Consider the following 13,816-nt stretch of genomic DNA (forward strand, 5'->3'; position numbering starts at 1 on the left):
GATCCTCCCAGACCGGGGCACGAACCCGTATCCCCTGCATCGGCAGGCGGACTCTCAACCACTGCGCCACCAGGGAGGCCCTTGCTGTGATTTTTTTTTTTTTTTTTTTTTTTTTTTTTTTTTTTTTTTTGCTGTACGCGGGCCTCTCACTGCTGTGGCCTCTCCCGTTGCGGAGCACAGGCTCCGGACACACAGGCTCCGCGGCCATGGCTCGCGGGCCCAGCCGCTGCGCGGCACGTGGGATCCTCCGGGATAGGGGCACGAACCCGTGTCCCCTGCATCGGCAGGCGGACTCTCAACCACTGCGCCACCAGGGAAGCCCCCTTGCTGTGATTTTAATATGAAGGCACACACATGAAGGCCAGTGTAAAAAAAAGAAATCAAATTGTAATACTAATAATGCTTGTCCTGAGAGCCCCAAATGACAAGAGATTAAACAGTTACCATTTCCTTTTTAGGTTCAAGCATTGGACTTTTTATATATGCTGCTCTGCAGAGACTGCTGATTGAGTTCTATGGACTGGACGGATGCCTGCTGATTGTAGGTGCTTTAGCTTTAAATATATTAGCCTGTGGCAGTCTAATGAGACCCCTTCAGTCCTCTGATTGCACTTTGCCTGAAAAATTAGCTCTGGAAAATATACCAGATAGATACTCGATTTACAATGAAAAAGAAAAGAACCTGGAAGAAAACATAAACATTCTTGAAAAGACCTACCGTGGTGAGGAAACATGTAAGAGCACTTTAGCCAGTGGTGACTGGAAACCAGAGAGTCTGCTTCATAAAAACCCAACAACAATGGCACACACAAAAGAGACTGAAACGTACAAAAAGAAAGTTGCAGAACGGACATATTTTTGCAAACAGCTTGCCAAGAGGAAATGGCGGTTATATAAAAACTACTGTGAAGAAACTATGGCTCTTTTTAAAAACAAAGTATTTTTAGCACTCTTCATCACCATCTTTCTTTTTGACATCGGAGGGTTTCCACCTTCATTACTTATGGAAGATGTAGCAAGAAGTTCAAATGTGAAAGAAGAAGAGTTTCCTATGCCACTTATTTCCATTATTGGCATTATGACAGCAGTTGGTAAACTCATTTTAGGGATCCTGGCTGACTTCAAGTGGATTAATACCTTATATCTTTACGTAGCTACCTTGATAATTATGAGCCTGGCCTTATGTGCAATTCCGTTTGCCAAAAGTTATGTCACGTTGGCACTACTTTCTGGGATCCTAGGGTTTCTTACTGGTAATTGGTCCATCTTTCCTTATGTAACCACGAAGACTGTGGGAATTGAAAAATTAGCCCATGCCTACGGGATATTAATGTTCTTTGCTGGACTTGGAAATAGCCTTGGACCACCGATTGTTGGTAAGATATTTATCATAAAGTCAATCCATTTTACTGTTCTTCTTTGTAACATCTCTGGATACAGAAATTCATACCGTAATAATAGCACAGATTTATACAAAATAAATCTGCGTAGAATGTCTCCCGATCGTGATTTATTCAAAATCACTTTGATGTCGTTGGAAAAGCCAGTACACTTGCTCAGGAATTTGTGTTTATTCTTCATCTGGGAGAAACCCAAAATGCCTGCTTATTCTTGTCCAACTATTTGAGAAATTCTCCTCCTCTAACTCCCATTAGGCCACTTTTTGGGAGTAGATTGGGTAATATATATCCTAATCTGCACTGTATATAAATTTTTTAAATTAATTTTTTTATTGCAGTATAGTTGGTTTACAGTGTTGTGTTAGTTTCTGCTCTACAGCAAAGTGAGTCAGTTATACATACACATATATCCACTCTTTTTTAGATTCTATTCCCATATATATAGATCATTACAGAGCACTGAGTAGAGTTCCCTGTGCTCTTCAGTAGGTCTTTATTAGTTATCTATTCTATATATAGTAGTGTGTATATGTCAATCCCACGAACTGTATATAAATTGATGAAATTAGAGTATTCCTATTCATACTATGTCTATCAAACTCACTTTTTTCTTCCTCTCTTTTCAGGTTGGTTTTATGACTGGACCCACACCTATGACATTGCATTTTATTTTAGTGGCTTCTGCGTCCTGCTGGGAGGTTTTATTCTGCTGCTGGCAGCCGTGCCTTCCTGGGATACCTGCAACAAGCAACTCCCCAAGCCAGCTCCAGCAACCTTTTTGTACAAAGTTGCCTCTAATTCTTCTAATGTTTAGAGGAATATTGGAAGGCACTGAAGACTGTTTTCTCATAGCAAAATTGCACTGTGGCTGATCTGAATGAATTTTTTTTTTTTTTTACATATCCTATTCTCTATGTACTGTATATGTAGCCTCTATCTCCTGTATTTTTTTTTTTCTCTTTTTTCCTCTTTCCAAGAAGTGGGACTCTTCTGTTTTACTGTTATTCATGAGTTCTGGACGTTGTGGTCATTTTGGCCAGCCTCAGAAGGCTTTCTCTGTGTAAAGAAATATGATTTCTCTGCAGACTCCATTAGTTCCATTGCAAGGCAGCCAGAGGAGACTCTAGCTATTTTAAAACTGGTGCAAGCAGCGTGACGAGATATGTGTGTAGCCTGCCAGGGTCTAAATCACTCTCTTCTCTCTGCTAGCCTCGCTAGTAAATAGAAGACTTCGAGCCAGTCAGGAAATGAAAGGGGTTCCTAAAACAGCGTTAAGAATTGCAGTGGCACAAAATTGATCATTTTCTAAAAATGATATTTGAAACTGTTGTCACCAGTTTTCATTACAGTAAGTCCCCTACCTATGAACCTTCAAGTTGCGAACTTTCAAAGGTATGAAGTGTGTTTGCATGTCTAATCACATAAGTTAGTTCACGTGTCTGGCGTAGATTGTCACGTGCGCGCATCCTCTACAAGTGGTTGTGCTTTTGTGTACAGTACTGTATAGAGTACAGTAGTACAGTTTCTTTATTTCAAGCCCAGGATGTCCAAAAGCAAGCATCAAAGCAGTGATGATGTAGCTGGTACTACTGTACTTTTCAAAGTACTGTACTGTAAGATTAAAAATGTTTTCTTTATTTTTTGTGTTTGTTTTTTATGTATTATTTGTGTGAAAAAGTATTATAAACCTATTACAGTACAGTACTATAGAGCCGATTGTGTTAGTTGGGTAGGTAGGCTAACTTTGTTGAACTTACGAACAAACTGGATTTCGAATGCACTCTCAGAATGGAACTCATTTGTACGTAGGGGACTTACTGTGTTCTGTTTACCTTGATGAACCACCCACATGTTTGGTGCCCACTGAGGATACATCCTTTCAATTCCCAAGGTGTTTGCTGAGTTGCAGGCAATCTCCAAACAGAGGAGTAGAATCACTGTAGCCTTTCTTCATGGTTGGCCGCTGGAACCTCGCTCACTTTTGTTTGTCAGCATCCACTCAGCTGATGTTTCCCAAGAAGTGCTGATTTTACCTGTTTCCAAATTGGAAATGCATATTTAAACCATTCCGTTCTGGCAAATGGGAAACATCCATTTGCTTTGGGCACAGTGGGGATGAGTTGCAAGTCCTTGCATGTCTTGTCAGTGAAGCATTTATTTGCTACTATCAGATTTTATCACTATCCAATTTTAATTCAAGGGCAGAACTAAAAATGTGTGTGTGTGTGGATGTGCACATGTTGTGCTCTGAGCCTGTGTGCTGTTCAGTACGTGGGAAGGGAAAAAGGCAATAAGAAATTGATACCCTCCTCCAACTTTATTCACTCTTCAGAAAAACGTTCTAGGAAGAAAATCAACATTTAATATGTTGACATTTTTCTCAAGAAATGTTTTAAAAACTTTGCTATGCATCAGAATCTTCTATAGATCCTTTTTAGAATGTAGTTGCCTGAGTACCACTAGTAGAGACTTTGATTATGTAGTTCTAGGTTGTGGGCTAAGCATCTGTATTTTTTTTTTTTTTTTTTTTTCTGGTACGCGGGCCTCTCACTGTTGTGGCCTCTCCCGTTGCGGAGCACAGGCTCCGGACGCGCAGGCCCAGCGGCCATGGCTCACGGGCCCAGCCGCTCCACGGCATGTGGGATCTTCCCGGACCGGAGCACGAACCTGTGTCCCCTGCATCGGCAGGCGGACTCTCAACCACTGCGCCACCAGGGAAGCCCAAGCATCTGTATTTTTAATGAACTCTTTAAGTGATTCTGAGAGCACAACCTGAGTTGAGAATGACTGTTTTAAGATTGACAGTAGAGAAACATTTTTTTTTCTCTTAAATAAAAAAACAAACAAAAAACCCATTGAGGTGAGGGGTTTTTAATAAATAGCCAAGTTTGGTTCTTTAAATAGGAGGCACTCTTCCCATTGTGCCAAAATTGTCTTTTCATTTCTTTTGAAATATGTAAGGTTATTTTATACTTCTATGTTGCCTTTCTTCAAAGGCGCCTGAAGCACTTTATAAGCATGAATCCCCACAGCACCTCAGTGAGGTTGGTAAATAGTGCTTTTCTAGGCAGTAAACCTGGAGTGTGGGGAATTTCATAACTGAGCGAATCCTATTCAATAACCCAATAACGGGGCTCCAAAGCACCTTGGACTTCTCCATATTCAGACTTCTGGAAACTTTTCTATGCCTCACTCTTTAGTCACTGTCAAGGTTAGTAAGTAAAATAAATAGCATTCAAAAAAAACTAAAGGAAATGTTTTTGTGATAAAAGTTTCTTTTGCCAATATCATGTTCGGGAAATCCAGTAACCTTTTCTTAACTTTTATGCCATCCCCACATTCATCAATGTTGATACTTGTCCAAGTGCATCTTTACCATGGCTACTAATGTCTTCCAGCGTGTGCATTATCCATTGTCTAGGGAATGAATTTTAAGTTACAATAAAATACTTTTTGTTCGTTTTGCCTCAGTGTGGTTGCTTTTTCTCTTCTTAGCCCCCCGAATTACAGTCATACTTTACTTGAATGTAAAAATATGAATTCTCTGATTTCACTTCAGATCCAGAATCTGGTGATATAGATATTAGCACATTCAAAAGTCAATTTGCTAAACCATTTTGACCATTGCCTTCCAAAAAGCTAAAATATCAGTCCTACAGAATCCTTTTGAGGAAAGGGAGATGGACGCCCCTTTGGAATTATTAGTATTGATCTTGCTACTCATTAATGGAATTCTTGGTCTGTTCCAATCACATTATATTATTCATCCCTCATAATAGCCCTGTGAGATGGGGTTTATGACCCTCTCTGTATGGTATGAAACATAACTGCCATGACATAAACAACATACACAAGTAACTTCCAAAAGCAAAATGAGAAAGGTTTCTAGCAAACCCTTTGATTTCTAACGTGGCTAGGAAATGGGGCCTAGCTGGGAGGGTTGCTATAAAGCCAGTCCTTTAGGGAATAGAGGGATCATGTTTATGTAAATAATTATTCTTGACTTGCCTATTTCCTAAGCATTTAAAAAACCCATTTAATAATGAAATTTTATTGATTAGAATATGATCTTTCTTTTGTGACTCAAGATATTTCTTGACATTCCAAGTGCCTGGGGCTGATTTGGGGAAATATATGAAATAGTCTTCACTGACTCTAACATCTTCTCACTTCTGCTTTCTGCTTTCTCTCCTTCTCTCTCTCTCTCTCTCTCTGATGGGCCTCCTAGAAGCCAGTTGGTGGTCTGATTTTCTCTAGGGTGACCGTGTCTTCAGGGGAGAAGGTTCAGCCACCAACTTTTAAAGTCCGCATGAGAAACAGTCCCAAGAATCAGGAGTTCCTGCTCTGGGAGGTCATGACCGAGCAGGATGGCAGTTGTCTTGTACTGGCCAGAAGGGCCCGTGACCTCAGTCAGCCTCAACTTCTAGTAATCACTGTAGGATTATCTCATCGCAGGACATTACAGGAAATGAAGAGCTCTGTTTTTAATAAAAGAATGTCTCCTTTTTTCTTTGACTTGGAAGGAGTGTTATATTAAACACATAAATACACAACTTACATGAGCAAAGCTGTACAATTTCTCCTTCATTAATATTAACAATCTTGGGACCTTTTGTTCTATAGTTGATTGTGTCTGAAGAATGCCAGTTAGTAAGATGCCTCTGAGTAAGGAGTTTAATGACAATCAGTTAAAATGATCTGAGATCTGTGAATAATACATGGATAATACTTGGAGAGACAGTGTACATACTTATTAGGGTTGTGATTCCTGGGTTCAAATCCCAGCCCAGTTCCTGTGGCTGGGTGATTGTCAGCAAATTATTTAGCCTCTCAAAGCCTGTCTTCTCATTTGTCATAAACGTCATAGGGCTATTGTGGGAATTGAGTAAGATAACCCATATGTATACCTGGCACATGTGCAGTAAATATTAGCTATTATTATTTTTGTTGTGGTCATTATTCTTTAGTGAGTGTGTGGCTTCTCAGTACCCAGGGGAAGTATCCAGTGTTCCTGGGGCCAGGTGTAGGGTATGTGTTTGCCCTGAAGAGTCTCATTTAGAAGAAGGAGAATGAGCCTTCTGTCACAGTTCTTGCCCTCCCCCATGCATGTTCTTGTCAAAATCTTGCATCCTTAGGGATTCATGACTCAGCACATTTTTCTGAAATTGCCATTCAGAAGCCCTGACACAAAACAAAACAAAACACACGCTGTTCCTCCACAAATCACATAGAATCCACTTTGCAAATTGAATTACTATGGGAATTTGAACTTTTATTTTTTTCCTTAAGAACTGATCACAAGCTGCTTGGAAGGCGGGACTGAAATTGGGCAGAAAGCAAAATGCTCCCGTTTGTTTACTGAGTACTAATTGGCTTCAGCTCAGGGCCCTTACCTCACTGCCTGCCCAGTATGCCTTTGAGATTTACCCTTGAGGGAGTGTAATTCCTTGCCAGATCCTCTGGGATTCTACTCCCAGCAGATTCTATTCCTAAATCATGTTAGTTGCTTTTTACTACCTACATTCCTTGTCCCACCGAGTCATTTACTTTTATTTTCCCTTCAAAAATAAAAAGATATATATCTTTTAATTTCATCAGTTTTCTCTATGTGATAGTCTAAAATCTTTGGTAAGCAGCATGTTTTCGGAAAAGAATAATGAACTGCTGTCAAGGTGCTGAACTGCTGTAGGTCACCTTAAAACTACATAGCCACACAGATAAGCCTGGTTTTTCTTCCCGGGAACGTCCCTAATGTGATAAGGCAAGTTGTCATTCATTCAGCTTACATCTGAAAACTCCTGAACATTGCAGCGTTAAGAGGGCATTTCTAGGACTAGCCCAGATGACTCTAGCACCATAACAACAAAGGAGACCAGGTGGGACTGGTTAGATCAACCTCTAAGGAGTGATGGACGAGGGTCAGCAGCTCATTTGCATACAGTCGCCAAGGCTGCCGGGAGGGTGCCATTTTGAAAAGTCCTGGGAAATGTATCTCTCTAAAGGTCAAAGGTGAACAAGAACCAGGTGGAGGAATCATTTGAGGCCGGTGAGAGGGCCGTGGTACACACAGAGTCGGGATGGGCTCAGGCCCCTGGACAGAACTGTATGTAGAGTGCAGGTTTGTTCCATTAAATGGGACCGTCCATTTTCCAAGACTAAAAACGACTGTAACTTTCAAGGGGCATTTAGCCGTCACCAGGTGAGAGGCATAAGCGGGGGAAAAGAGTTCTGTCTGCGCCTAATTCTCAAGGCTCTGGGAAGTGGTGTGAACCAAAGAAAGGTGACAATAGAAGCACCAAGGAACCCAAGCAGTCAGCTCTGATGGGACTAGGAACGGATGTGCCAAAGAAATCTGAAAGTGTGTGTGTGTCCATGCATGCACGTGTGCGTGCGTGCGTGCGTGAAAGAGAGAGAGGTTGAGAGAAAGATGGGGAGGGATGTGTCTTCATTATCTCAGCCTGAAGCCCACCATGAAACATCTCAGGAAGATCTTGTTTCAGGACCTGGGGCATCCCAGTCTTTCCAGAAAGACCTGAAAATTGAAAACCTCTGGGTTGTTTTTAGGCAAGAGGAAGATTCTTTTCAGCTGGGCTTCTTCAGGAAGTTCGAGGTAGATTTCCTCTGTGGGTTATTGGTTTTGCCTTAGAGGGGTTTGCGTAATCCCGCCCCCCTCAAAGGAACTTCGGGAAGGGTGTGGGCTCTCCGTAATGAGACGGCAGGTCAGTGCCTAGTTTGCTAGGCCAGGTCTGTGAGTGCGAGCATACCCCTAGGAAATCCGGTGGAACGCCGAGGGCTGCCGTAAATACCTGGTAAGCTGGACATCAAAGATAGGTGGTAATAAGAAAATAGCCCGGCAGTGGGGAGGAATCATGGGCTCTGGAGTCCAGCAGAGCAGGTTTTGACTTCCTAGGTCCTCCGTTTACCACCTCACTTGATGGGTAATCTTTTGGTTTGTTAAACTCTCTGAGCACAGTTTTTGTTATTGCTGAATGTATTGTTGGAATGTTTAGGAATAATAGATGCAAAATGTCCAGTGTGTAGTTGTTTCTAAAAAAATAGAAATTGGGCTTCCCTGGGGGCGCAGTGGTTGAGAGTCCACCTGCCGATGTAGCGGACACGGGTTCGTGCCCCGGTCCGGGAAGATCCCACACGCTGCGGAGCGGCTGGGCCTGTGAGCCATGGCCGCTGAGCCTGCGCGTCCGGAGCCTGTGCTCCGCAACGGGAGAGACCGCAACAGTGAGAGGCCCGCGTACCGCAAAAAAAAAAAAAAAAAAAAAAAAAAGAATTTATTTTTAACCCCTGCTCCCGAAAGGGGCATCTTAGAAAGTGAACCCCAATATCATAAAAGGAGGAAGTATATGGTAAAATAGTAGATACACAATATATGGTAGGTTGAATTCTTGTCTCACTGGGCATAGTAACAAGCTGTTGTTCTGCAAACAATTTTGTGTGTGTGCTGATGGTGGTAGGGGACAGTGTATTACTACTAGGACTTGTCCTAGATGCTAGAAATACAGGAATAATTAAGAAAGCCTCTTGCCCTGAGTAGTTCATGATTTAACAGGAGGAACTAATATCCAATTAAGTATAAATGCATCAACTGCTTTTAAAAACTTACTTGTTAAACAGTTTATGTATCCATTCAACAATTTTTTTTTTTTTTTTTTTTTTTTTTTTTTTGCGGTACGCGGGCCTCTCACTGCTGTGGCCTCTCCCGTTGCGGAGCACAGGCTCTGGACGCGCAGGCTCAGCAGCCATGGCTCACGGGCCCAGCCGCTCCGCGGCATGTGGGATCTTCCCGGACCGGGGCACGAACCCGTGTCCCCTGCATCGGCAGGCGGACTCTCAACCACTGCGCCACCAGGGAAGCCCCGTTCAACAAATTTTTATTTCGCATACACCATGTGCCAAGTACACAGGCGTTGAAGTAATGCTGATGAACAAGACGGACATAGTCCTTGTGTTCACAATGATTTCTTAAAACAAAAGGTAAATTCCATGGTACTCTAACTAGTATTTGGGATTTAAGGGCAACTGTGTCAACGAGGTTGTCCTGGGAGAGAAAAAGATATCCATGTTTGCTGCTATAGTGGATGCTGTGGTTTGTCACCCTAATATCCCTGCAGCACTTTGGCACTCCTTCCCTCAGGGGCTGGGACTGGCTGCTGAGGGCTCACAGCTGAGCCGTGCTCCGGGCACTGCCTTCAGCTGAAGGGATTACACTCCCTCCTCAGGGGAAGCCAGACTCCATTAACCCTGGCCTCAGTACTAATGAATGGCCTCCTTGACTCTATTGGGACAACTCTGAAATGCTGTTCTCTCTCTAGAGTTTCCTGTAGGAACTGAGGCCTCTTGCAATTGCATCACAGCTCAGCTTTTCCTACTGCCCAATGCTGCTTCCCCTGCTCTCTTAAAGACGCTTTTCTGGAAAGCACACTCCGATCAACTTCCTGTGTGTAAACTCCCTTGCATAGTCAGCTTTTCATAAGGAAACCTGACTGAAGACACCTGTGATCCCAATACAGTGGGATAATGGTCTGCTCCTCAGAGCAGAGGGGGAAGGGAGACATCTTTCTTGAGGGCCTATATGTGCCCAATATTGTTCCAGATACTTCACAACCAAATCTTGTCCTGTTTAAGTTCCAAAGACTTTGGCAAAGATTGGGTGTCATCAGGCAGTGCTGGCTATTTAACTATCAAGAAGCCACAGAGATGCCTTTTAACCTGGTACATTTAGGGCCCATCTTTCTTGTGGCAGATCCAGATTCTTCATTTCTTATTCACCCAACACATATTAACTGAGCATCTACGAGGTGTCAGGCACTCTCCCAGGGACCAAGGATATAATTGTGAGCAAGATGGGCAAGGTCCTCAACCTCTGTGAGCTTGTCAGGGCCCCAGAGCTAGTTTCAGCAGAAGCCTCAGATCTTATGGGAAGCTCTGGATATGAGATGGCCCTTCAGCATTGTCCCAATTTAGTTAAGTCACCTCTGACTCACACGAAGATTCCCAAAAGAATGGATATAGGGTCCAAAATGCCAATTCATTAATTTGCATGAGAACTTTCCAGTTCACTTGCTAGTCACTCTTTCCTGGTAGGTAAGTCCAGTGGGAAGCCATATACTAATCAGAAGGTGTTTGAGGTTCTTGGGATCAGGGCCATGGTGGCTTGTTGAGTGACATGAGTGTTTAATAGCATCACGAGAAGATAGCCAGGTTCAACTTTGGCCTCTCTAAGGCACTGCCTCTGGACCATGCACAGTTGAGCACAGAGACTGTTTGCCTCCACGGCAATCAGCACCATGGCTGACCAACCCCTGTTCTCTCCCCTGATGTGTTAATACCTTTAATCAGGCCACAGCCAAGTGCTGCTGGTCAGAACCACTGTGCAAATGTCTGCTCAGAGGCATGATGTTTGATTCATGCTGCTCAGAAAGGAGGCTACTTAGGCTATACATAACTTTTGCTGAGGGAGCCACCATCACCACGAGACAGGTGGGGAAACCGAGGAGTCAAGGGAATCAAGCCACGTGCTCCAGGTCACCCTGCCACTGCTCAGGCCCAGCTCCTGTCCAATGATGGAGGTGGGGAGGTGAGAGCACATTCAGAAATGATCTGATCCACCCCTCTGAGCTCACAGAAGAAAACACCATGGGCCAGAAAGAGACAGGGTCCAGAACAGAACTCTTCTGCCTCACTCTTTACACCTGGAAATTCATGACATCACTCCCTCCCCTTGAAAACAAACAGGCATTTACTAGGTAACCAGAACTTAATGATTAGTAAGCACCTTCTGCTATGTTGTCCAATGGCGTAGCCACTGGAAACATAGCTACTGAGCACTTGAAACGAGATTTACCTATTGATAAATTGAGATGTGTTGTATGAAGTACCCACCAGATTTCAAAAACTTAATGCACGCAAGAAAATTAAAATACCTATTAATAATTTAAAATATTGAGTATATGTTTAATGATTATTTTATAATTAGATAATATTTTGGCTATATTAGGTTAAATACATTATTAAAATTAATTTCGCCTGTTTCTTTTTCCTTTAATGTGGCTATGAGAAAATTTAAGATTACACATATGGTTCATATTATATATTTATTGGGCAGTAGTATTCTAGATATTATCATCCAAAAGCATATTTAAGCAATCTTAACCCACATTATATTTTGTTGATATGAATCTTTTTTCCTTTTTTTTTTTTCTTGTGGTACGCGGGCCTCTCACTGCTGTGGCCTCTCCCGTTGCGGAGCACAGGCTCTGGACGAGGAGGCTCAGCGGCCATGGCTCACGGGCCCAGCCGCTCTTGCGGCATGTGGGATCTTCCCGGACCGGGGCACGAACCCATGTCCCCTGCATCGGCAGGCGGACTCTCAACCACTGCGCCACCAGGGAAGCCCTGATATGAATCTTAAGTCTTTTAATTTAAGATTTTTCTTCGATTTATTTGTTAAACAAATCAGATTTTTTTGGCCTGTAGTGTTTCCCACATTCTGGATCTTGTTGATTGCACACTCCTGGCATCATTTAAATTTATTTATTTATTTATTTGGCTGCGCAGGGTCTTTGTTGCAGCATGAGGGGTCTTTTAGTTGTGGCATGTGGATCTAGTTCCCTGACCAGGTTTCGAACCTGGGCCCCCAGTATTGGGAGCTCAGAGTCTTAGCCACTGGACCACCAGGGAAGTCCCCTGGTGTCACTTAATATATTCCTTTGTAGCCTGTATTACCTGGAAACTGGGAGTTATATCTAGAGGCTTGGTCACATTGAGGTTTGATTGTCTGGGGAAGAAAAATTCATTGGTGGGTGTGTACTTCCATCAAGGTGCACTGAATATCTATCTGGTTGTATCATTTTTTTGGTGTTAAGATTGAGCAGTGAGTTCAGCATGATTATCCATTATACATTTTCCCATAATACTTTCTTCATGTAATGGTTATTGTAGCTGTTTATGATCATTGCTTATGCTCATTATTTCATTAGAGGTTGCAAAATGATGATATTCTATCGTTCTTTCATTTATTAGCTGACATCCCTCTATAAAGAGATGATCTCCTTGTCAACTACCCACTTCCCCAAGGAGCAGCAGACACAAGAAAAGTAAGGTACATATTTGATTCTTTCTCTTTATTTATCAGTTTCAGAAAAATAGGTTGGTTTTCTGACATCCTCCACATGTCCAGTGAGTCCCCCTGCCCTGCCTTGAGAGAAGACCTCATTATGAACTCATGGATTTAATATTTTGCAGGGTGTTAAGTTTACAGTAATTGCAATGTTTTCTTTCTTTTTTTTTTTTTTTTTTTTGTGGTACGCGGGCCTCTCACCGCCGTGGCCTCTCCCGTTGCGGAGCACAGGCTCCGGACGCGCAGGCCCAGCGGCCATGGCTCACGGGCCCAGCCGCTCCGCGGCACGTGGGATCCTCCCAGACCGGGGCACGAACCCGCGTCCCCTGCATCGGCAGGCGGACTCCCAACCACTGCGCCACCAGGGAAGCCCAATGTTTTCTTTTTTGATGCTCAAAACTTCCCATCAAGTTGACTCCTGAGTCCTAAGGACACAAACTCGGTAGTCTTTGCTAGTTTCTTTACTAGCAAAGATGTCTTTACTACCACGATGTTTTAGACTCATCTTGTACATTTTCTGTCCCAGATCTGGAATTAGTCATTCCTCCAAGGAGCCCTGCAGGATGGTTTTTAGACCACAATCTGGGCACTAGGGTTGTTCGTCACTAGTGGGTTGGAGATCATTTCTACAAAATAGATATTTTGTTTTTCAACAGAAAGTGCATCATGAGTTAATACCAATAATTCTAATTTAAATTGAGAATCACATATTTTTACCTAACTTCATTCATTTTCTTTGATGCTTTAAATACTGATTTTCTTTTCTTTTTTTTTTAAATGAAGTGTAGTTGATTTCCAATGTTGTGTTAATTTCTGCTGTACAGGAAAGTGATTCAGTTATACGTATATATGTATACATATATATATACACACACATTCTTTTTTAATGTTCTTTTCCATTATGGTTTATCACAGGATATTAAATATACTTCTCTGTGCTGTACAGTAGGACCTTGTTGTTTAACCATCCTATATGTAATAGTTTGCCTCTGCTAATCCCAAAAACTCCCAATCCATCCCTCCCCACTCCCCTTCTCCCTTGGCAACCACAAGTCTGTTCTCTATGTCTGTGAGTCTGTTTCTATTTCGTGGATAAGTTCATTTATGTCACGTTTTAGATTCCACATATAAGTGATATAAGCTATTTGTCTTTCTCTTTCTGACTTAACTTCACTTAATATGATAATCTCTAGTTGCATCCATGTTGCCACAAATGGCATCATTTTGCTCTTTTTTATGGTTGAGTAGTGAAAATCCTAATTTTCTAATGACAGTATTTGTT

The 13,816-nt window shown here is 42.4% G+C and overlaps 1 protein-coding gene across 4 annotated transcripts in view; it reads left to right on the plus strand.

The window, feature by feature from the left end:
* The window catches only part of SLC16A9 (solute carrier family 16 member 9), a 71,229-nt gene extending 66,366 nt beyond the window's left edge, over positions 1 to 4,863 (plus strand). For all 4 annotated transcript variants that reach the window (XM_082634910.1, XM_082634912.1, XM_082634913.1 and 1 more), the window contains 2 exons: positions 459 to 1,376; positions 2,027 to 4,863. In XM_082634910.1, the coding sequence (XP_082491036.1) occupies positions 459 to 1,376; positions 2,027 to 2,214 (1,106 nt within the window). In that variant the 3' untranslated portion in view covers positions 2,215 to 4,863. The remainder of the gene's footprint in view (positions 1 to 458; positions 1,377 to 2,026) is intronic.
* The last annotated feature ends 8,953 nt before the right edge of the window (positions 4,864 to 13,816 follow it).

This window comes from Mesoplodon mirus (genome assembly GCF_964341445.2).
Source record: "Mesoplodon mirus genome assembly, chromosome: 2".
NCBI classification, from domain to species: Eukaryota; Metazoa; Chordata; class Mammalia; order Artiodactyla; family Ziphiidae; genus Mesoplodon; species Mesoplodon mirus.